The sequence below is a fragment of the Neoarius graeffei genome, chromosome 18, assembly GCF_027579695.1.
Source record: "Neoarius graeffei isolate fNeoGra1 chromosome 18, fNeoGra1.pri, whole genome shotgun sequence".
NCBI lineage: Eukaryota > Metazoa > Chordata > Actinopteri > Siluriformes > Ariidae > Neoarius > Neoarius graeffei.
In genome coordinates this window covers 3,133,994-3,159,591 of record NC_083586.1, presented here as the reverse complement: position 1 = coordinate 3,159,591, position 25,598 = coordinate 3,133,994, and the positions used below count along the sequence as shown (strand labels likewise).

Sequence of the window (25,598 nt, the reverse complement as noted above, 5' to 3'; positions counted from 1 at the left end):
GCCGTTGAGTTCAGACCTCATCTATATCGAATTTGCTCAAAGTTACAGTAAAACTGTATCACCATGGATGCTGAGACTTGCTATGATTGGTGCTAAACCAACTTTATACCCCCGCCGAGCCAAAGCCCGCATGCGCAGAACGCTGCTATACCAACGCTCAACCAACGCTAAAGCAACGCCGGCTTCAGCGGTGCACCGCTAAGCCAACGCCCGTGTTTTCGATTTTTTTTCCCCATTTTGTGCGCGGTGACGAGCGTTGTCGAAATTCGGCCCCCCCTCCCTACCATTCAAGGAACGCTCCAGCAAAGTTCGGGCGGTGTGACCGGGGCCTAATAAACAGTTCCTGCACTTAGGCCCGTCTACTACCGCATACCTGACCGAATACTTCACAAAATCTCTGTGAAAATTGAAATGGTTGTGCTCAAATCAGCATCAGGTGGTTTCCCATAATGACTGTTTTCAGCCTTGTCTCTTGCATACAGAGATTTCTCCAGTAGTGTGACCGTAGCTTAATGAGGCGGATGTGACATCGGATGCAACTCAGCAGTTGTACCCTACTACAAGTAAAAATTGACTTCAACTTGGGAGGGAATTTGCAGCCCACTAGATGGCGCTTTGCGGCTCACTAATGGGCCAAGGCCCAGTGGTTGAGAAACACTACTATAGGTGATGTGATCCCCAGACTCTTGGCAATTTACATTGAGGAACGCTATTCTTAAATTGTGGCATTGTTTACCCACACAGTCTTTCACAGAACAGTGAACCCCTCCCCATCTTTACTTCTAAGAGACTCTGCCTCTCTGGGATGCTCTTTTTATACTCAATCATCTCACTGACCTGTTGCCAGTTAACCAGATAATATATATTTTTTTAGCATTACACAACTTTTTCAGTCTTTTGTTGCCCCGTCCCAACTTTTTTGAAATGTGTTGCTGACATCAAATTCAAAATCAAAGTATATTTTTCAAAAAACAATAAAATTTCTCAGTTTCACCAATTTTTTTTTAAAATGTTGTCTTTGTACTGTTTTAAATAAAATATAGGCTTTCCATGATTTGCAAATCTTCACATTCTCTTTTTGTTTTACACAGCGTCACAACTTTTTAAAATTTATTTTTATTTATTTATTTTTTGCAATTGGGATTGTAATTAGCTGAATTGACAGGGTAGACTTATTTTTTTGGCTACATGTGTTCATATAAAGAACTTCAAATGCTTGGAATTTTTGTTCAGGTTTTTGTATGATGCCTAGATTATCACTATAAATAACTGTGACGCCTTCTCAACCAGTTAGATGAGGCTAATGCATATAGCTGAGGATGATATAGCTTCATTTAAATGCTCTGTACTCATTTGGTTTGATCTACATTTCTATTAAATATAGTACATTAAACTCCTGATCAGTAATAATTCCATTAACAATTAGTCTCATGCTGTAGTACTACACTGATAATAGTGTTAGTTATATCATTACTTGTATGGTGGTAATTAATGACTACTTAAAGCAGATATGTAGAACCTTTATTTTTAAATAAATTTCTGAGTGGATAGTATCTCCATCCTTGACTCTTGTATGCTGCATAAATGGGAATTACAAATATATATTTTTGAGAATTAAAATTGATTGCAAAGTTGGCATTTGAGCTGCCCCGCTGAGCCAGCCAGCCCTGAGTGCGTGACATCACTGCGGGAACCAGTGAAGACTGATTTGACTTCATTGATTGTGGGTTGACTCTCATTAAAACAGGATGGGTGTTATAACTTATGCAACATACATGTACATGCATGCATTTTCACTGATAAAACGTAAAAGGCTAATTAGCCTTTGAACTGAGACAATGACATTCTGAAACAAATTAAATAATCTTATACCAGTAACTTAAACACACAATACAAGTTACATGTATTAATCTAAATGCAGGTAAACAAGTGTTTTTTTTTTTTTTTTTTTTTTTTTAAATCCAAATGAGAGACGGAGCTTACCCGTCTGTGTTCTCGCTTCTTGAAGGCCGATCGCTTTGAAACAATCTGACTTTCAGTTGTTCGTTCAGTTCTCCATTCATTCAGTTCTTCCATGTAAGGGCGAGATGGCAGCAATATGCAGTTTAGAAATAAGATGGCTGGTCCACTCATTGACTTTTCATACTGTGTAGTCCGCCATTACTGCTGGGCTCAGGCAATTACTAAAACCCGGGACGGAACGGGACATCACCGGTTTCAGCAACAACTGCAGGGAGGTCACTGCCCGAGCGATATGTCACATCCCATTCCATCCCGGGTTTTAGCAACAACCCTCTGCTCACTCCGGGAGGACTGGTGCAACTGAACTTTGCTTTTTAAAATAAATAAAATAAATACTTGTAGTTTTCTTTTTCTTTAATTGTTGATACTGCACCCTCTTTCAATACGGGCTTATAGCCAGCGCTCCTCAACAGATCAGAGGTTTCGTACGAGTCCTCAGTAAAATGTGCAGAGCAGAGGAGAGAATTAGAGGCGTAGTCGCCCAATGTGCCCGTGAACAACTACACAAAACGTGTCCAAATCTTTGCAGTTTGAACATTCTTGGACTATGAATGCAACGTAAATCCACCTTCTGTTGTGTTGCTGGTGGGTGCACCAACGCATCTATGCGGCATGGCGATAAATTAGCTCAAAATGGAGGATCGGAGTTGCAGTCAACTCCTGCGTTTTAGTCTAGCGGAAATGGTGATGAGACCGATAGACTTCCTGCTGTGACGTTATGGACGTCAAGGTCATTCACTCAGACCGCTACCTATATAAATCACTTTAATCATAAAAATTACGATAATAGATTTATTATTAAAGCTTAAAACTATACTCAAGGCATTTATAAATGAAAGTGAGGCCATGGCTCTGCGTATATGCTTTAATAATGACATAAAATCAAAAGAAAATATTAACAGTCTTGTTTTAAACATCACTATAAGATTGTTTTAAAATATGTAGTAATATAATATGAGCAATAACGTTTAAAGTGCAGGTCATTTTCAGCAAAAACATGAAGAATAATTATATTTAATATCTCATCTCATTATCTCTAGCCGCTTTATCCTGTTCTACAGGGTCGCAGGCAAGCTGGAGCCTATCCCAGCTGACTACGGGTGAAAGGCGGGGTTCACCCTGGACAAGTTGCCAGGTCATCACTGGGCTGACACATAGACACAGGCAACCATTCACATTCACACCTACGGTCAATTTAGAGTCACCAGTTAACCTGCAAAAAGAAAAATATATTATACAGACAATTCTTAAAGCATCGAACTATAGAGGCAGAGGAAAAATATAAAAAAATATATAAAAATAAATTAACTAATATTATGAGGATATGTAAGAAAGACTATTAGAATAAATTAGTGGAGAAAAATAAAAACAACATTAAAGTGCTGATGACACGAACATGACTCTATGCAATTTCTTAAATAAACTATACAACATGGCAAACGTTAGATTTCTGTTATAATTACGTGAAAAGAAGCTGTTGCGCAAATATCCCACTTTTAATTGCACAGCGCAAGAAAACTGGGTCCGTGGCTCGCGGCCATGTTGTGACGTCAGCGGGAGAACACGCTGCGGTTCACTGGCTGTTCTACTCTGGTTCTATTCAATGGAAATGGCGCATGAAAACGCCGGTGAACTCTCTAGTGCTAGCTCTTCCTCTTCTGGGAGTCTAGAATTGCGTTGATCTCTTCCGAATAGAATCTATGATAGCCTACCCTCTTTACCCTTTGCCTCTCGTTGCTAGGCAGCAGTTACATGAAAGCCGCAAGCTTTCACAAGCAAATACATGACTATCACGCCGACTTTATGATTACATTTATGATCATCATGTAGAATCTATAGCTCTGCGTACCTTTATCTTATGTCGTTTCACAACACATGTTCTGACAGGAGGACTGTCTTTGGATCCTGCATAGCTATTAGTAGACCCCCTCCGGAATACTGGCAGTGTTGCCAGATTGGGAGGAATCCCGCCAAGTTGAGCGGTTTCAAGTGCATTTTGGTGGGGTTTGAACATATTTTGGGCTGGAAAACATCAGCAGTATCTGTTGCCAGATATTGCTGACGTTTTCCAGCCCAAAATATGTTCAAAACCCACCAAAATGCACTTGAAACCGCTCAACTGGGCGGGAAACCTCCGAATCTGGCAACTCTGTGTAGGCACTGCTGATGGTAGTAACACACGTTTCTGCTGAATTGAACACCCAAGAGATTCTTTTAAGCTGGGAAGGGTGTCAAAACAATCCAAATCGAAGTGTTCAGAGCACAGGATGGATGTTGGTGAGGGCTCCCACTTGTCACGAGTGCGCCTGACTTGCTTCACCCACTTCGCATGCAGCTCGGGATCTCTGGGAAACTTGAATAAACTTACCCCATCCTTGTAGGTTTTGGAGCAAAAGCCGGCAACACAACGCGAAGGCATAATAACTAATATAATATAATAATACTAATAATGACAAACTGAACACCTGTCGCATCAACAACAAACTGGTAAGTGAGGAGGAAGATTCTTTCGCTGACGTCATATAGCTCCTCCTCCTCTTTCATCTCCTGGGTGCTGCAGCCCCGTCAAATTTGCCCAAATAGCCGCGTTTTTTTTATCATAACTTGTAAAATAGGCGCCTTCGTGAATTAATATATGGATCATCGGGAATTACTTTTTATGTTATAAAACATCGCCAAAGATGTCAAAACGTGTCATCAGCACTTTAAAGGTATATGGACTGTACTAAATGGCATTGTGAGAAATGGATCCAAAACTACAAATTACCCGGAGTACTACACTGAAAATGATAAGACCATAAATAATATGGAGGATGTGGTGAATGGTTTTAACCAATTCTTTGTAAATGTGGGACCAGATTTAGCGGCAAAAATAAAGGATCCCGAGACAACACAATGTGGGGACATAGAAGATATGGGGGACAGAAATCCAAGTACAATTTTTCTAACTGCAACTGATGATGAAGAAATTATGCAAATTGTAAGAAAATGTAAAAACAAAACCTCTGCAGACTGGAATGATATAGGCATGTTAACAGTAAAGACAGTTATTGAGGGAATTGTGAAACCACTCACCCACATCTGCAATTTATCTTTTCAATCAGGTACATTTCCAGACAAAATGAAAATTGCAAAAGTGATACCATTGTTTAAAACCGGAGATAGACACCATTTCACAAACTACAGGCCTGTTTCTTTACTCCCCCAATTCTCCAAAATACTCAAACTTTTTTCAGATAGACTGGACAAATTCATTGAAAAACACAACCTCCTTACAGACAGTCAATATGGATTCAGAACGGACAGATCAACATCGATGGAACTAATAGAGGAAATCACAAACTGTATAGACAATAAAAAAAAAAAGCAATTGGAGTATTTGTGGACCTAAAAAAAAAAAAAAAGCATTCGATACCGTTGATTACAGTATATTATAGGGGTGGCACGGTTCACAAAAGTCGCGGTTTGGTACGTATTGCGGTTTGAGGTCTGCGGTTCGGTACGTATTGCGTTTTTTTTTTTTTTTTTTTTAATCTTAAGTACTCTGTATTTGGGCATATAGCCTACTATTTACCTTAAGTAAACATAGTTTAGGATACAGCATTTAAGAGAGGTTAAAATTATAGTTACAATGAAATAATCATGCACAAACTGAGTTTGAGTTGACATAAGCACATTTTATGAACAATCTCTGATGAAAAGCCAGGTAGTATTTTGAAACAGCAAGAGGGAAGACATGGATGATTTCAACAGCTTTTTTATTTACTACAGTATTTATACAAAGTGTCAGGAGTGTTTGCTGCCATGTTGTGGCATCTAGAGGAACCAGGTGTCTTTTGTCACATACAGAGTTTTCATAATTGGAAGAAATAAAAATGAGTTCTTAAAGCTTACTTTTGAACAGATGTGTGTGTTAAAACTTAAACTTTTATGTGGCGACCAACCAACCAACCACCTATATACAAAAACCGAATCAAAAACTCTTCTAATCCCTGAGAGTGAGGATGTATTTTTTCACTTGAAATTAAAGTGCAGTGTTTTGAAACATATGGCTGGATTTCTTATCTAATCTTAAAGTGCCACTATATTCTTAGAACGATTTATAACAAAATACACACACAGCCAATATAAAATATTGCAATAAAACCAATCACTGCACTGTTTAAAACAAACCTCCCCTCCCCTCGCCGGAAAAAAAAAAAATCTAGTTCGCCCATTATCCTGTGTCATTCTGAGATGCGCAGATAGACAGTAAAGGGAATTCGGAATTCCCCTGTTCGCGCGAAAGAGAACCACGTGGTTTCATACGGGCATTCGGCTTTTTTTTTGGCGAACGTCTTAAATAGGGGTACCGCGGTTTATACGCGTATTGCACCGCAACAGGCGTATCGTACAGTTCGTTTTTTTTCCCATAACCGTGCCAAGCCTAGTATATTATTAAGTTAACTAGAAAAGTGTGGTGTTAGGGGAGTTGGGTGGAGCTGGCTGTCAAGCTATCTAAGAAACAGGCAACAGTTTGTGCAGATAGGTGACCATAAATCTGATTTCATGAACATTACATGCGGGGTACAACGGGTCAATATTAGGTCCAAAATTATTCATATTATATATCAATGACATATGTAGAGTTTCGCAAGTACTGAAATTTTTGTTTGCAGACGACACCAATATTTTTTTTATTCCGGTGAGAATTTGCAGTGGACTTTGGAGACGATCACAACTGAAATAAACTAAAACTATGGTTTGACAAAAATAAATTATTATTAAATCTAAGCAAAACAAATCATGTTGTTTGGGAGACACAAAATGGATTGTAATGTAGAATTGATAATAGACAATACTAAGATAGAAATGGTACAGGAAATTAAATTTCTTGGTGTGATTTTGGATCATAAAGTCTGCTGGAAACCTCATGTAGGATACATACGAGCAAAACTGGCAAAGTGCTCAGCAATACTGTGGAAAACAAAACATTCTTGATTGTAAATCTTCGCATACTCTATATTACTCGTTATTTTTGCCATATCTGACTTACTGTGTCGAAGTCTGGGGAAACACCTACAAAACCACTCTGCAGCCGATATGTACAATACAGAAAAGAGCAATAAGGACAATAAACAAAACAGGATACAGAGATCACACAAACTCACTATTCATAAAATCACACATGTTGAAATTTATGGATCTGGTCAAATTCAGAACAGCACAAATAATGTACAAAGCAAGAAATAATCTATTGCCAAAAAATATACAAGCAATGTTTAGTGAGAGAGAGGGGGGATATAATCTAAGGGGAGACCTAAATTTTAAAAAACCAAAGGTTCGAACAAATATAAAAAGCATGTGCGTATCGAGCTGTGGGGTGACTTTATGGAACAGACTGGAGACAGAAATAAAACAAAGTGCAAATATAAATCTGTTAAAAAAGGTACAAAAGATATTTTTAAACAAGTACATGGAAGAGGAAATATGTTAACGGAGGCTGATGAGGGATAAATCTATAAATAGAATAGGGTTGATTTGTTATATTAGAACTAACTTGGTATATGGTATACATTTATATTTACAGGGATATGTATGTAGTGTATATATTTATTTTTGTAAAATATATTTATATAGATATTTATGTAGTGTGTATATATTGTATATACAACCCCGATTCCAAAAAAGTTGGGATAAAGTACAAATTGTAAATAAAAACGGAATGCAATGATGTGGGAGTTTAAAAATTCCATCTTTTATTCAGAATAGAACATAGATGACATATCAAATGTTTAAACTGAGAAAATGCATCATTTAAAGAGAAAAATTAGGTGATTTTTAAATTTCATGACAACAACACATCTCAAAAAAGTTGGGACAAGGCCATGTTTACCACTGTGAGACATCCCCTTTTCTCTTTACAACAGTCTGTAAACGTCTGGGGACTGAGGAGACAAGTTGCTCAAGTTTAGGGATAGGAATGTTAACCCATTCTTGTCTAATGTAGGATTCTAGTTGCTCAACTGTCTTAGGTCTTTTTTGTCGTATCTTGCGTTTTATGATGCGCCAAATGTTTTCTATGGGTGAAAGATCTGGACTGCAGGCTGGCCAGTTCAGTACCTGGACCCTTCTTCTACGCAACCATGATGCTGTAATTGATGCAGTATGTGGTTTGGCATTGTCATGTTGGAAAATGCAAGGTCTTCCCTGAAAGAGACGTCATCTGGATGGGAGCATATGTTGCTGTAGAACCTGGATATACCTTTCAGCATTGATGGTGTCTTTCCAGATGTGTAAGCTGCCCATGCCACACGCACTAATGCAACCCCATACCATCAGAGATGCAGGCTTCTGAACTGAGCACTGACAACAACTTGGGTCGTCCTTCTCCTCTTTAGTCCGAATGACACGGCGTCCCTGATTTCCATAAAGAACTTCAAATTTTGATTCGTCTGACCACAGAACAGTTTTCCACTTTTCCACAGTCCATTTTAAATGAGCCTTGGCCCAGAGAAGATGTCTGCGCTTCTGGATCGTGTTTAGATATGGCTTCTTCTTTGAACTATAGAGTTTTAGCTGGCAATGGCGGATGGTACGGTGAATTGTGTTCACATATAATGTTCTCTGGAAATATTCCAGAGCCCATTTTGTGATTTCCAATACAGAAGCATGCCTGTATGTGATGCAGTGCTGTCTAAGGGCCCGAAGATCACGGGCACCCAGTATGGTTTTCCGGCCTTGACCCTTACGCCCAGAGATTCTTCCAGATTCTCTGAATCTTTTGATGATCTGCACTGTAGATGATATGTTCAAACTCTGCAATTTTACACTGTCGAACTCCTTTCTGATATTGCTCCACTCTTTGTCGGTGCAGAATTAGGGGGATTGGTGATCCTCTTCCCATCTTTACTTCTGAGAGCCGCTGCTACTCCAAGATGCTCTTTTTATACCCAGTCATGTTAATGACCTATTGCCCATGGAGCACTTGCATGTGACGTCACAGCCGATCCAGATTGTGACAGACGCCATCTTGTCGGTCAAACGCCATATTTCCGCCTTCTACTTCATTCTGGTTCTACTTCTACCTTTTCTTCTGGAAAACCCTACTATATACAATTCTATTACAACGGCTGCAGCTACAAGCTCTCCCTACCTGTGTACGTTTTTTATGTGTATTTTTGCGTGTTGTTCATCTGTACCGGACTTCAGTATCCACTACAACCGTATGGACTTACTGGACATTGGTTTCCAGCAGAAAATGACGGTTTGTAGCGATTTCCATCGCATGCACAACATTCTGGACGAGATAGCGAGACCAGCGGGGTCTCCGTGGATTGTTATCGGAAGCAAAGCGAAGGAGGCGGCGCCGGGAGCGGAAGCAAAAGCGAGGCTGTAGAGCTGGCCTGTTGACTAAGCTCAGAAAACAACCACTCAAATCTCCACTGCTAAGCCTTTACCTCTCCAACGCCAGATCCATGGCAAACAAGATGGACAATTTGGAATTACAGCTGGAATTACCTTATTCTATTTTATAATCGGCTGGTCAGTGCTATACTCAATACTTAAGTGACTTACCCATCCAATGAGGATTGTTATTTTCTTGTTTACAAGATGCCACATCTGAGTCGCTGACAAATCCTGAATTTCTGTAAAGATAACTGTCCAGAGATTTATAAGCACGCAGTGCTTCACCACTGAACAGCGAGGGAAAGTTAATGAGGTAATTATACACGTCCGGGTATTCCGCTGGCAGTTCAATATCCACTGACACGGTCGTGAAAACTACGTCCGGTAAGCCATAAGGGTCACTAATCTGTAGATCGTTTATTTTAGACATATCTAGTTATCTGTTCATTAGAAAAATGAGCCGTGTTGTCCGTCGGTTGAAATTGATCCATTCTGTACACGAGTGCAGCAGTATTCAGCTGTGTTTTTTACCGACAAGATGGCGGCTGTGTACTTTCCGGTCACGTGACTGCAAGATCTCTATTGACCTAATGAGTTGCAATTTGGTCCTCCAGCTGTTCCTTTTTTGTACCTTTAACTTTTCCAGCCTCTTATTGCCCCGTCCCAACTTTTTTGAGATGTGTTGCTGTCATGAAATTTCAAATGAGCCAATATTTGGCATGAAATTTCAAAATGTCTCACTTTCGACATTAGTCTATGTTCTATTGTGAATACAATATCAGTTTTTGAGATTTGTAAATTATTGCATTCCGTTTTTATTTACAATTTGTACTTTGTCCCAACTTTTTTGGAATCGGGGTTGTAGTGTGTGTGTGTGTATATATATATATATATATATATATATATATATATATATATATATATATATATATAATTTTTTTTGTAATTATATATTTATATAGATATTCATGAAGTGTATATATGGTATGTATCTTTATAGGTGTATTAATGTAGTTAGGATTTCGGGGTAGTTAAAAAGGGGTGGGAAATTAAAAAAGTATTGTACTTCTTCCCACTCCTTTTTCGAACAATGTGCGGTGTTTTGTAATGTCTTAGCTCTTTATTATTTTGTTTTTTTAATTTCTTGTTTTCTTTCTTTTGCGTGTAAAATAGTTTTTTTATACATGTTCGAAAATAAATAAACATTCATTCATTCATTCAACCTAACCTGCATGTCTTTGGACTGTGGGGGAAACCGGAGCACCCGGAGGAAACCCACACGGACACGGGGAGAACATGCAAACTCCGCACAGAAAGGCCCTCGCCGGCCACGGGGCTCGAACCCGGACCTTCTTGCTGTGAGGTGACAGCGCTAACCACTACACCACCATGCCGCCCTATATTTAATATAACTTTTAAATCATGCAGTCTCTCAGAGTTGGTGCACTTGTGGGTCTGAAATGTTACTGAATAAGTAAATGTCTGTCCACACTGTGAGCAGTGAATCGGCTTCTCTCCTGTGAGAATGTGCTGGTGTTTTTGGAGTTTACTGTGAGAGGAACTCTGTCCACACTGTGGGTAGTGATGCGTGTTGGAGCCAGTATTAACCGTTTGTGTGTGTGCACCCTCTACAGGCCTGGAGGGTATTGTGTTCAGGGGGATGATAAATACCTGGCCAGGAAAGGACCAGGTGTGGCTGATTGGAGGCAACAGTTCCTTATGTCTGTGGTGGGGTTTACATTAGACCGTATCAGCGGATCATCAGATTAATTTTTTTAAAACGATTAGCGTGCACACAGCAACGCCAATACACGATTCGCGTGCACACAGCAACGCCAATACACGGATACGCTCGGCTCCGCAGGCATCCTGCGCTCCAAATCACTCCGCCCTGACAGCGAGTGCCCTCTGGAGGGTGCGCACTCCGGCCCTGCGCAGCTCACAGAGCGCACGAGTGAAGTGCACAAGCAATGATTCGGGACTGAGCCGCTGTGTGTGTGATCCTAGTGCATATCGGGTATGCGCGTCACTTACCACTTGCAGGTGGAAGGATGGCAAGCCTAAAGACAATCATAACTACACAATGGGCAGTATTTGCATCAGTATTTGCAGTATTTTTATACTCTTTAATGAAAGGTGATACAAGGCGGAAGTCCGCGCTGTTTTTCAGCAGTCGCGTCACATGACCAACGCCAGCGAATCAGGAAGGTGGATGTCACAGTGACGTTGTCCAATGACGACGCCAGCTAGAGCTCAGCACAGCGTATCCGCGTATTCTCAATGTTTACACAGCACCGGAGCTGACACGATCTGGATTGAATACGTGGACCCTGGCGGATTCCCGTTTCCCGGCGTTTCCAGGCGTTTTAATGTAAACAGACAGTGCATCCGCGAAGAAAACGAGACAGATACGGTCTAATGTAAACTTGGCCTGTCTCCTGCTGTTTACTCTCTTGTAGGGGTGTAATGATGCATGTACCGTATTTTCCGGACTATACATCGCTCCGGAGTTTAAGTCGCATCAGCCAAAAAATGCATTATGAAGACGAAAAAAATATATATACGTCGCACCGGACTACAAGTCGCACTTTTTTGAAGGGTTATTCTATCCATAGGATCTGTGATTGTATCTGATAAGCGGTGCGTGGTTACTGCGCGACTGCATTGTTTATTTAATAAACGAACAGCTGAGCAGTGATAACGCGCCCTTTGCCCTGTAAGTAGCCTAGTCTGATTATTTTAAATATCTACTACTATCTTTAATACTATCACTATCGTTATTACTAATAGCCTATATTATTATTATAACTAATATTAGTAGCCTATTACTGATGCATTAATCAGTTTGCTTTTAGAATATTTTTACCGGTAGGGCTTATTATCGCCCCATGGCTCTTTCATCTTTGTTATTAAAGCTGTAGTCATCATCGAGGAGTGTCATTCTTCATTTATGTCGAATTTTATTTCATCAAATCAGAAAAAAAAGTGCGACTTATAGTCCGAAAAATACGGTATTCGTACCGGCCTGTTTCGGTTCAGGATGGTGCAGATGTGTACCAAATGCCATCTTTAACGTAATTTAACTGTAATGCATAATATGAATTCAATAAGTTTGAAGTTCTTCATATTAATTGTCCAGGTTTTTGTGTTATGCCTAGATAATCATTATAAATAACGCTGCCGCCTCCTCTGCCAGTTAGGTGAGGCTGGTGTATATAACTGTTTCCAGGAGGACTAGGTTCCTTTAATGCTACAGACTCATTTGGTTTAATCCATGTTTCTGTTAAACACAGTACATTAAACTGCTGATCTGTAATAAGTTCATTAACAGTTAGTGCTTCAGACATGAGAGCTAATATTTAATAATTCTAATAGTTCTTCTTTAGATCAAAGGTGCTGGCAGCGGCTGTACAGTCAGTATGATTTAATTTTATATTGATTAGATTACTAGAACAAACTCTGAGTATTTAAACTTTTTTGTATAGCTTGGGGAACAGATACAGTCTTGATGTAGTGGACCCTGAGTGACGACTCTGTGCAGGTAGCAGACAGTCGGTTTAGCCTGTTCGTCTGCTCCCTGGCCTTGGCTCTGGATTGTCACAGATTAACTAGGCCTTTTCTATGAGCGATGCTGCGAGAAATGAGAGCAGCACCTTCCCGAGTGGGATGGATACCGTCCCGCCCTAACAGATTTGTTGTTTGATCTTTAGCTGTGTGAGGACATGAAAACCAAGACATCCACGGCTGGAGGGACGTCAGAGGTCCGTGTGAAGAAAGAGGAGACACTGGAGCTGAAAATCTACAACCATAGAGACGACCTCGACAACCCACCTGAAGGTCTCTCTGTTAAAGTGGAAGATCCTGACAATAAAGACTACCTCTGTAAGACATCAGGCCACTCTGGTGCTCAGTAACACTCACTGTTTGTTTATTCTTTACACCAGGGGTGCCCACAATATTTTGATTCGCGAGCTACTTTTAAAATGACCATGTTAATATGATCTACTCGGACTAGGTTGTTACCACTACTAGGCCTACTATGACTACTAGTACTGCTACTACTACTACTAATAATAATAATAATAACAATAATGACACTTGTTTTGATTTATAAACATTCATATGCAATTTGTTTAATAATATGCAAACATGCATACAAAAAGGTGACTGAAATTTACATTCAAATTATGTTAAATGCATAAGCTTTGTACTCCTAAACGTATTTTTGTTCAAATCACTGTTAACTTTTATAAACCGCAAACTACTAATAAGTAAACATGAAACAAGCCCACTGTAAAAAAAAAAAAAAAAAAAAGGGCTATGTTTAGAAAAAAAAGTTAAATGCATCCAGACGGGCATTGTAAACCCCAAAACATTTTTGTTCACATCAATTGACTTTTGTATAGCCTGCTAGACAGAGATTTGACATTTACAACAATTTTATATAAAAACATTTTTCCTGCTTTTATATTTTTTTTATTTTTTATTTTTAACCGTGGAACTTAGCAACAGCACAACATTAATACATAGCATACTGATGTAGGCCCTAAATCAGATCTTAATCCGATGATGATCGGCACTGGAGGGAGTCAGAGAGGGCTGCATAGTCCGGACAGTAGCGGCTGGTAGCGAGCCTCAAGCAGGCCTCGAGATGATCGTCGGACATACTGGAGCGGTATTTAGACTTAATGATCTTCATATGCGAAAAGGCCGACTCGCACAAATAAGTGGAGCCGAACAATGCGGTTAAGGAGGTGGCACATTGCCGCATGTTCGGGTACTTCGCCTCCGTGAGTAAATTCCAAAACGGCCCATGCGCCCTGGACTTCAACTCGATGTCAGACTGCAGCATCAGCATCTCGTCTTGCACGGCAGACGTGTTCAGCTGAAACAGTGCCGCAACTTTTGAGGCGAGGGAATCCACCTCAGTATCTTCCCCGAATGGGTGGCACATGAATGTAGCTAGTGGCTCGAGCAAAGCAAAGTCTTGAAATCGCTTCTCAAACTCTGACTGGAGAATTTCAATCTGCTCAGTGTAGCGTGCACTGTTAAGTTGCGCAAACGCCCTCCCTTGCATCTCCAGCTCCGAGGCGAGGTTTCGGAAGTTTCTTAAATCACAGCGCTGCATCTTTGAAACCAGCAGTTTCATTTTACTGGTTGTCATGGTAACCTAATGTAACATTTTTTTTGACGCAGCGCTTGGCTGACATTTCGCTTCAGGGAAAAAGCGAATTTGTTTACATGTAAAAATGACCACGACATTTTTTTTTTTTTAAATTTCATAACAAATATATTAATATTTACATATCAATCATGAGATCTACCATCCCTGCCTTCGAGATCGACCGGTCGATCGCGATCGACGTAGTGGGCACCCAGGCAGTTTACACTACATGCTATCTGGTGCACTAAAAGTGCAATACAGTACATTTGGGATGTAGCCTCAGTCTCGGATTATTTAATCGACACATTGTGACAAATTGATATTTTTATTGATACACTATAAGCAATTCACATTTTAATATGGTAGCAAGGATTTATTTATTTACTTATTTAAAATACATTAGACTACGTTCAGACTGCACCCTGAAACGACCCATATCCGATTTTTTTGCCCATATGCGACCTGTATCCGATTTGTTATTGACAATCTGAACGACACAGATCTGATTTTTTTCACATGCGACCCAGGCCGCTTGGATATGTGGTCCTAATTCCGATGCATATCCGTTATTTTCACATGCGACTGCAGTCTGACCGGACAGGTCGCATTAATGCGACCTACACGTCATCAACAAGAGACAAACGTCACTATTCTGTGTTGGCTAATCCCGCCTCTTTGGTGGAAAACAACAACATTTGTACAGTTTTCAGAATTTAAATAGACTTTTATAGAATTGATCAAGCTAATGGTGGATTTGGTAGGGACCTGGATGTTGATCTGTTAGCCTGATTAAATAAAACAGTTTCTATAACTGATTTATAACTTAAACCATCCTGTATTACAAGATTATAAGATTGTTCTGGAAATTTCCAGTAATTTGACACCTTCGGTCTCATTAGTCTGCTGCCCACATTAATCAGATTATTGTGTGAGTTCCGCCGCCGCCACAAAAACCACATCGCCAGGTCTCGCCTCATCTCCATCGCAAACTGCACTGGTGTTTCTGCACCTTGAGCCAGCGCTGAGAGAAGTTGCAGAATTCAGCTGGCTATAAACAATCTAAATAAATATTTATAAAAATGTAGAAAAAGTTTATTAATATGACGAAATAAATATGTGCAAATTATTAAGCCTGAATTAAGAGTTTGGTAATACAGCGGCCGTATCCCAAATGACTGCCTACTGAAGCTTGAGTGCACTATATAGAGTTTAAAAATCCATTACTTCCTAGTAACATGTAGTGCACTTATATAGAAATTAGAGAGACATTTAGGAGTCAACCCTCGTTACCAGGCTACACGTTTTCATTTCAGTTCAGAAACAAAAACACACACGAGACCTCACACTTTAACACTAACCAGATAATTAAACAAACAAAAAAAGAAATCATTAAACTTGAAGAGTGCGCTTTTTTTTGTTTACGTATTACGTAGATGTGCTTATTATGTGTCAATTTGCTCATGCGGGACACTTTTGGGTCGTTTTCCGTTCATATTGGAGATCGCATACAAGTCTCATATAATTGGTAATGCGAACGGCCTAACAAAAAAATCGGATTTCACAACAAATCGGATATGGGTCGTTTCAGGTTGCAGTCTGAACGTAGTGTTAGTCACTTACAAATTGATGTTAACCTGAATAAAAAAGTGTGGAGTAACACATGATGGGTCATGCTGTTAGATAAAAATCTATGCCAGGGGATATAGAAACGAGTTCCGTCCTTCCAGTCACGTTTTCGTTTCCAGGCTATATCTTTTTAAAACTACTGAAAATCTTCATGAAACTTTGTATACATATCAAGCAACATGTGAGGTGGTCCCTTTTGCTATTTTGGATTTTTGAAAAAAAGTATTTTTCAGATTTTTACATTAAAAAAAAAATAGATTTTGACTTGGGTTTGAAGAGCAATGTTTGTTTCTGGAGCATGTATCCAAAACTATTCATGATGCAGATTTGAAACTTGGTATACATGTTAACAAGATGATGTAGATGTGCCTTTTCAGCTTAAGAAATTTAAATTTTTCATGTTACCATGGAAAAAATTTTTAGACTTAGTCTCTCAAGTTAGTCTTAGGGGTAGGTTTTGTTTCCGGAACAGAACTTGAAAACTGAGTGGTATGATCTTAAAAGTTGGTATATGTGTTGATTTAAGTAATGTTTTATTAAGTATTAGGTAGTGCCTTTTGATACTAAGAAAATGTGAGAAATTTTAATTTTTAGCTCACCTGGATCAAAGATCCGGTAGGCTTATGCCATGAGCTGCTGAGGTCAGTGTAAAGAGGCAGGGTTTGTTTCCTGCAGCAGAACTTGAAAAATGTGATGCATAATATCTTGAAACTTGGTATGTAGTTGGTATATACAGTGGTGCTTGAAAGTTTGTGAACCCTTTAGAATTTTCTCTATTTCTGCATAAATATGACCTAAAACAACATCAGATTTTCACACAAGTCCAGAAAATAGATAAAGAGAACCCAGTTAAACAAATGAGACAAAAATATTATACTTGGCCATTTATTTATTGAGAAAAATGATCCAATATTACATATCTGTGAGTGGCAAAAGTATGTGAACCTCTAGGATTAGCAGTTAATTTGAAGGTGAAATTAGTCAGGTGTTTTCAATCAATTGGATGACAATCAGGTGTGAGTGGGCACCCTGTTTTATTTAAAGAACAGGGATCTATCAAAGTCTGATTTTCACAACACATGTTTGTGGAAGTATATCATGGCACAAACAAAGGAGATTTCTGAGGACCTCAGAAAAAGCGTTGTTGATGCTCATCAGGCTGGAAAAAGTTACAAAACCGTCTCCTAAAGAGTTTGGACTCCTCCAATCCACAGTCAGACGCATTGTGTACAAATTGAGGAAATTCAAGACCATTGTTACCCTCCCCAGGAGTGGTCGACCAACAAAGATCACTCCAAGAGCAAGGCATGTAATAGTTGACGAGGTCACAAAGGACCCCTGGGTAACTTCTAAGCAACTGAAGGCCATTGGCTAATGTTCATGAGTCCACCATCAGGAGAACACTGAACAACAATGGTGTGCATGACAGGGTTGCAAGGAGAAAGCCACTGCTCTCCAAAAAGAACATTGCTGCTCATCTGCAGTTTGCTAAAGATCACGTGGACAAGCCAGAAGGCTATTAGCAAAATGTTTTGTGGAAGGATGAGACTAAAATAGAACTTTTTGGTTTAAATGAGAAGTGTTATGTTTGGAGAAAGGAAAACACTGCATTCCAGCATAAGAACCTTACCCCATCTGTGAAAAATGGTGGTGGTAGTATCATGGTTTGGGCCTGTTTTGCTGCATCTGGGCCAGGACGGCTTGCCATCATTTGATGGAACAATGAATTCTGAATTATACCAGCGAATTCTAAAGGAAAATGTCAGGACATCTGTCCATGAACTGAATCTCAAGAGAAGGTGGGGCATGTAGCAAGACAACGACCCTAAGCACACAAGTCGTTCTACCAAAGAATGGTTAAATAAGAATAAAGTTAATGTTTTGGAATGGCCAAGTCAAAGTCCTGACCTTAATCCAACCAAAATGTTGTGGAAGGACCTGAAGCGAGCAGTTCATGTGAGGAAACCCACCAACATCCCGGAGTTGAAGCTGTTCTGTATGGAGGAACGGGCTAAAATTCCTCCAAGCCGGTGTGCAGGACTGATCAACAGTTACCAGAAACGTTTAGTTGCAGTTATTGCTGCACAAGGGGGTCACACCAGATACTGAAAGCAAAGGTTCACATATTTTTGCCACTCACAGATATGTAATATTGGATCATTTTCCTCAATAAATAAATGACCAAGTATAATATTTTTGTCTCATTTGTTTAACTGGGTTCTCTTTATCCACTTTTAGGACTTGTGTGAAAATCTGATGATGTTTTAGGTCATATTTATGCAGAAATATAGACAATGCTAAAGGGTTCACAAACTTTCAAGCACCACTGTAGGGTGGGGGATATACTGTAGATGACTCTTCTCTTGTTTATTTTCATATGACAGCAAGGCCCAAAGTGTATTATTCCCCTCATACCACAGTGATTTGCTTACAATTACAATTTTTAATTTATGAATGAATGATACATTGCATGTTTTATTTGTTTCTGTTTACATCGAATGTCATTCTCTCCAGCTGAAAATATTCTGAGACAAAAAAAAAATGTGGGATGTTGTGTGACTGAGAAACCAGAAAGCACAAACTCCTCTGTCCTGAAGACGCCTCCATCTTGGGAAACTTACTGATACCTGGGTCCCCTTCCATAAATGCTAAATAAACGTGTCTTAACATCTTCACCACATTAGAAGACTATAGTTTTTTTTTTTCCCACCCATTTTCTCCCCATTGTGGTCACCTGCTAGTATCCATCCACCAGCCAGGTCTCTTCTAACCATGTGAGTGAAGGCTAACACATGCTTCCTCCAAGATATGTAAAGCCATCAACCTCCTCTTTTCCAAATGCAGCTCATGCTGCGTCACAGGATAGCAAAACGCACCCGGAGGACAGTGCCATGTGCTCTCTTTCCCACATGCATGAGCTCACAGAAGACCCCAGTCGGCTGTGATTAATAGGGGACAGAGAGTATGCCCCTGGAATGGGATGCTCAATCAGCACAGATGGGTGTGATGGACAGGAGTCCAAATATCTGTATACAGGTTTAGGGGCATCACAGTGGCGCACCTCCAGGGTCCTGGATTCGATTCTCAGCTTGGGTTGCTGTCTGTATGAAGTTTTGCAAGTTCTCCCCCGTCAGTGTAGAAACCCTACACTTCCTTCCTCTGGGTCCACTCGTTTCTCATCTCATCTCATTATCTCTAGCCGCTTTATCCTGTTCTACAGGGTCGCAGGCAAGCTGGAGCCTATCCCAGCTGACTACGGGCAAAAGGCGGGGTACACCCTGGACAAGTCGCCAGGTCATCACAGGGCTGACACATAGGTGGGGTTTACATTAGACCGTATCAGCGGATCATCAGATTAACGTTTTTAAAACGATTAGTGTGCACACAGCAACACCAATACACGGATACGCTCGGCTCCGCAGGCATCCTGCGCTCCAAATCACTCCTCCCTGAACAGCGAGTGCCCTCTGGAGGGTGTGCACTCCGGCCCTGCGCAGCTCACAGAGCGCGCGAGTATAGCGCACAAGCAGTGATTTGGGACTGAGCCGCTGTGTGTGTGATCTCAGTGCATATCACTTACCACTTGCAAGTGGAAGGATGGCAAGCCTAAAGACAATCATAACTACACAATGGGCAGTATTTGCATCAGTATTTGCAGTATTTTCATACTTTTATACTCTTTAATGAAAGGTGATACAAGGCGGAAGTCCACGCCGTTTTTCAGCAGTCGCGTCACATGACCAACGCCAGCGAATCAGGAAGGTGGATGTCACAGTGACGTTGTCCAATGACGACGCCAGCTAGAGCTCAGCACAGCGTATCCGCGTATTCTCAATGTTTACACAGCACCGGACCAGACACGATCTGGACTGAATACGTGGACCCTGGCGGATTCCCGTTTCCCGGCGTTTCCAGGCGGTTTAATGTAAACGGACAGTGCATCCGCGAAGAAAACGAGACAGATACGGTCTAATGTAAACTTGGCCATAGACACAGACAACCATTCACACTCTCATTCACACCTACGGTCAATTTAGAGTCACCAGTTAACCTAACCTGCATGTCTTTGGACTGTGGGGGAAACCGGAGCACTCGGAGGAAACCCACACGGACATGGGGAGAACATGCAAACTCCACACAGAAAGGCCCTTGCCGGCCACGGGGCTCGAACGCGGACCTTCTTGCTGTGAGGCGACAGCGCTAACCACTACACCACCGTGCCACCCCCACTGGTTTCTCCTTCAGCAAATTGGTTATGCTTAAATTGCCACTAGGTGTGAAATTTTTTTCATTATTATTTTTTTAAATTAAATATGAATTCTAGATGTATGGCATTGGAAAAATGCCTAGGCCTAGAAATACCAGAATTGTCAGCAAGCTCAGAGATGTGCGTTGGACTATTTTATTTATTTACTTACTGTGTGGACAGTTATTTTTGTTTGTACCTGCATGTGATTTTCATAACAAATTTGGGATATTCTGTTTCCCAAAAGATAAGCAAGTTCTTTGAAAACAACCATGACCCTGACCAGGCAGGTCCTAAGAATGCTGTAAATGCATCACATAGTGCCACAGTCATGCTAATGAACATTGGTTTATTTTGCCCTGCAAGCTTCTGACCACTTGTTTGTGCCCACAAGGAAATAAAAACAATCCGTACTTGTGTACCTTGTGTGTACTCCTGTGAGATCTCAGTCCTGACGGACATCTCTAGTCTCAACCAGATGCTCAGTGAAACTTACTGGCAAGCTTTCTTAGGATAATTTTTATACAGGACTAATGTACTGTGTGTGTGGTCTTAGATACATACACACATTTGGGCCTCATTTCTTCCTGTTGTGTTTTCTCTACTCCCAGACTGCGAATTTTGCAAATCCTTCTTCCTCAACAAATGTGAGGTTCATGGACCGCCCCTGTTCATCCCAGATACTTCTGTTCCCATGGGAGTCCCTGACCGAGCCAGACAAACTCTTCCTCCTGGACTAGAAATCCAGAAGTCCAGTATTCCTGATACAAGCCTGGGAGTGTTTAATAAGGGGCAGACTGTTCCAGTAGGTGCACACTTCGGCCCCTGCCAGGGAGAGCCGGTGAACCGAGAGGAAGCCAAGAACAGTGGAGACTCCTCGGTTGTGAGTTTGTCATAAATTTATTATGAAGATTGTATATTTTTAAGAAACACAAAATATGATGACTAGATGAAAGTAGCTCCAATTAATATCAATTTCTTCTTGTCACTGATATGTGGACGAGTGGTGTAAATCACAAGTTTGATCACAATGCGATCCTACATCGATTCTTTTAGCCAGTGTGGTGGAAATTCACCTGTTAATAATAGAAATATGAGTAACACCTGAATAATGCTCAAGCAAATGTATTTATTTATTGTATAATTTAATGAAAGTCCCATAAAATCACAAGCCCAGGTAGTCACTAACATAGGTCCTCCCATATCTACTTCTAGGCATGTTCAGCTTCCTGTCTTACACAAGATATTAGTCATAATCATAGCTTCCATCAACATTTTGTAATAGTCTGTTTTCCCAACTGCAGCTGAGAAAAACTGTCCCAAGTTTTCCTTGACTCTGCCGCATCCACGACAACCCGGTAGCAGCTTCTCACACGCGCGCAAAAACAAAGAACTTATTCACACTTGGAGCTTGTTTCTTTTCTAAATGTCAAGGCTAAACAGAAAAGCATGACACTACAGGATTTGAACATCTATTGTTAGTTATAATTAATGCTAAAGTTAATATAAAACTTCTTACCACACCAATGATCTGATGATTTTCGATGCCACACAATTTGCCACTATGAGAGTTGGTTTGATGCTGGGGTATGCAATTGGTATGACTTTTTAGGCAATCGGTTTCATTTCCATGAATTCACAAGTGCAAATAAAAGTCAAAAAGTTTGAAGACAGATGTTATAATCTCATCTCATCTCATTATCTCAAGCCGCTTTATCCTTCTACAGGGTCGCAGGCAAGCTGGAGCCCATCCCAGCTGACTACGGGCGAAAGGCGGGGTACACCCTGGACAAGTCGCCAGGTCATCACAGGGCTGACACATAGACACAGACAACCATTCACACTCACATTCACACCTACGCTCAATTTAGAGTCACCAGTTAACCTAACCTGCATGTCTTTGGACTGTGGGGGAAACCGGAGCACCCGGAGGAAACCCACGCGGACACGGGGAGAACATGCAAACTCCGCACAGAAAGGCCCTCGCCGGCACCGGGGCTCGAACCCAGGACCTTCTTGCTGTGAGGCGACAGCGCTAACCACTACACCACCGTGCCGCCCTACAGATGTTATAATTTCAAAAGGAATTCAAAAAAGGACTACAAAGAAGGAATTCTCCAATGAAAACATCGCTTGCAGAAGTGTTTAGACTTAAATGGAAGATATGTAGAGAAATGGCTTTATTTTCATAAATAAAGATTTTTTTCATTTGTCTTAGAATTTTTGACTTGCCCTCGTATAATTTCAACATCAGTTTGGTGAGGGTTGATTTGAATATGTACAGTGGTACTTGAAAGTTTGTGAACCCTTTAGAATTTTCTATATTTCTGCATAATTATGACCTAAAACATCAGATTTTCACACAAATCCTAAAAGTAGATAAAGAGAACCCAGTTAAACAAATGAGACAAAAATATTGTACTTGGTCTTTTATTTATTGAGGAAAATGATCCAATATTACATATCTGTGAGCGTGGGTTTCCTCCGGGTGCTCCGGTTTCCCCCACAGTCCAAAGACATGCAGGTTAGGTTAACTGGTGACTCTAAATTGACCATAGGTGTGAATGTGAGTGTGAATGGTTCTGTGTCTGTTACCCCTTTTCCACCAAATCAGTTCCAGGGCTGGTTTGGGGCCAGTGCTGGTGCTGGTTCACAACTTGTTCAACTTGCGAGCCAGCTGAGAACCAGCTTGCTTTTCCATAGCTCGCGGTGCTAAGGGAAGCCACGTCAGTTACGTCGCTGTATACGTCAGTTACGTCGTTGTATACGTCAGTTACGTCGCTACATTTGCATAAACCTTGGCGCGAATATTGAAGCAAAAACAACACGGAAGAAGCAGCAGCAACAACAATAATAATAATAATGGATGACTTCACGTTTGTACAGCTGCTGCTTCTCGTCGCTTAAAAATGGCGATCTTTCGCGGTCTTATTGTTGTTGGTCTTAACAACTCCGTCCCCCCGCTGACGTAAGCGGTTCTTTCCTCTGGCCCAGCAGAGAGTTGGTGCTAGCCTGGAACCGGTTTTTCTGGCCCCAGAGCCAGTTCTTTGTCAGTGGAAACAGAAAACCCGGTTCCAAACTAAGCACTGGCCCCGAACCAGCCCTGGAACTGCTTTGGTGGAAAAGGGGCATGTGTCAGCCCTGTGATGATCTGGCGACTTGTCCAGGGTGTACCCTGCCTTTCGCCCATAGTCAGCTGGGATAGGCTCCAGCTTGCCTGCGACCCTGTAGAACAGGATAAAGCAGCTAGAGATAATGAGATGAGACATATCTGTGAGTAGGAAAAGTGTGTGAACCTCTAGGATTAGCAGTTCATTTGAAGGTGAAATTAGAGTCAGGTGTTTACAATCAATGGGATGACAATCAGATGTGAGTGGGCACCCTGTTTTATTTAAAGAATAGGGATCTATCAAAGTCTGATCTTCACAACACATGTTTGTGGAAGTGTATCATGGCACGAACAAAGGAGATTTCTGAGGACCTCAGAAAAAGCGCTGTTGATGCTCATCAGGCTGGAAAAGTTTACAAAACCATCTCCTAAAGAGTTTGAACTCCACCAATCCACAGTCAGATAGATTATGTACAAATTGAGGAAATTCAAGACCATTGTTACCCTCCCCAGGAGTGGTCGGCCAACAAAGATCACTCCAAGAGCAAGGTGTGTAATTGTCGGCGAGGTCACAAAGGACCCCAGGGTGACTTCTAAGCAACCGAAGGCCTCTCTCACATTAGCCAATGTTAATGTTCATGAGTCTACCATCAGGAGAACACTTGAACAACAATGGTGTGCATGGCAGGGTTGCAAGGAGAAAGCCACTGCTGTCCAAAAAGAACATTGCTGCTTGTTTGCAGCTTGCTAAAGATCATGTGGACAAGCCAGAAGGCTATTAGCAAAATGTTTTGTGGATGGATGAGACCAAAATAGAACTTTTTGGTTTAAATGAGAAGCGTTATGTTTGGAGAAAGGAAAACACTGCATTCCAGCATAAGAACCTTATACCATCTGTGAAACATGGTGGTGGTAGTATCATGGTTTGGGCCTGTTTTGCTGCATCTGGCCCCGGATGGCTTGCCATCATTGATGGAACAATGAATTCTGAATTATACCTGCGAATTCTAAAGGAAAACGTCAGGACATCTGTCCATGAACTGAATCTCAAGAGAAGGTGGGTCATGCAGCAAGACAATGACCCTAAGCACACAAGTCATTCTACCAAAGAATGGTTAAAGAACAATAAAGTTCATGTTTTGGAATGGCCAAGTCAATGTCCTGACTTTAATCCAATCTAAGGCTACATCCACACGACAATGGCAACGAGATGTTATTTAAAAATATATCGCGTCCAAATGGGCAACAATCAGTAAAATATCAGGTCCATATGGCAACGCAACGCTTGCTGAAAACGATGCAATACACATGCCACACCTCTAGGGGCGCTGTAAGATGGTCCCTTCGGAGACACCAGAACAGTAGAAGTAGTAAGGACGCATGCGCATAAACTATTATGTGCGAGACTTCATATTAGCCACAAAGTCAGGAAAATCTGTTCGTAAAATTACATTATAATGACCAAATACAGTGAAAAGTATTTTTCCAGTCTCACCTGTGAAAGGTAATCCCATGTGATCTCGTTTGGACGGCAAACCTGTTGGTACAGTTAAACGCAGCTAATCTTTATTCTCCGCTTTGACCTATCCAATATGGCGGCGAGGATGACGTATGATTCTACGCGGAAGGCGGCGTCTTTAATGGTCCGGAATAAATTGAATGCTACACGTTGATGGATTAATTTGCTCCTCTACGCCCTTTTTGAGGAATGTATTGTCGGACTTAAACCAACATCTGAAGAGGTGAGATCGCTCCTTTTTTTCCCTATTTTTGCTGGTGGGATTGACTCTGCCCTAAGGGCAGAGTCTCTCTCTCTCTCTCTTTCTCTCTCTCTCTCTCTCTCTCTCACTTTGCACCATTACACAATAAATATTCACAGTGAAAATATTTTGTAAGCGCGTTTCATGAACCAAGTTATAGGATTTGTTGACAACTCGAGTTCGTTACACTTCTACTCGGCGTGAAGCACATGTGGTTGTGACGTCATCGTAAACAAATCCGTTCTACTCATCCAGACGACTTCACAACGGCAACGTTGCCAG

General features: G+C 40.9%; 1 protein-coding gene across 6 annotated transcripts in view; it reads left to right on the top strand.

Moving 5' to 3' along the window:
- Positions 1–25,598, top strand: part of LOC132865868 (zinc finger protein 883-like) — a 105,946-nt gene that overhangs the window by 40,244 nt on the left and 40,104 nt on the right. For 2 of the 6 annotated variants that reach the window (XM_060898374.1, XM_060898375.1), the window contains 2 exons: positions 13,122–13,293; positions 21,059–21,330. In XM_060898374.1, coding sequence (XP_060754357.1) covers positions 13,134–13,293; positions 21,059–21,330 — 432 coding nt within the window. In that variant the 5' untranslated portion in view covers positions 13,122–13,133. Of the gene's footprint in view, positions 1–13,121; positions 13,294–20,408; positions 20,476–21,058; positions 21,331–25,598 lie in introns of those variants that run through there. The other 4 variants (XM_060898377.1, XM_060898378.1, XM_060898376.1 and 1 more) reach the window with 3 other exon arrangements.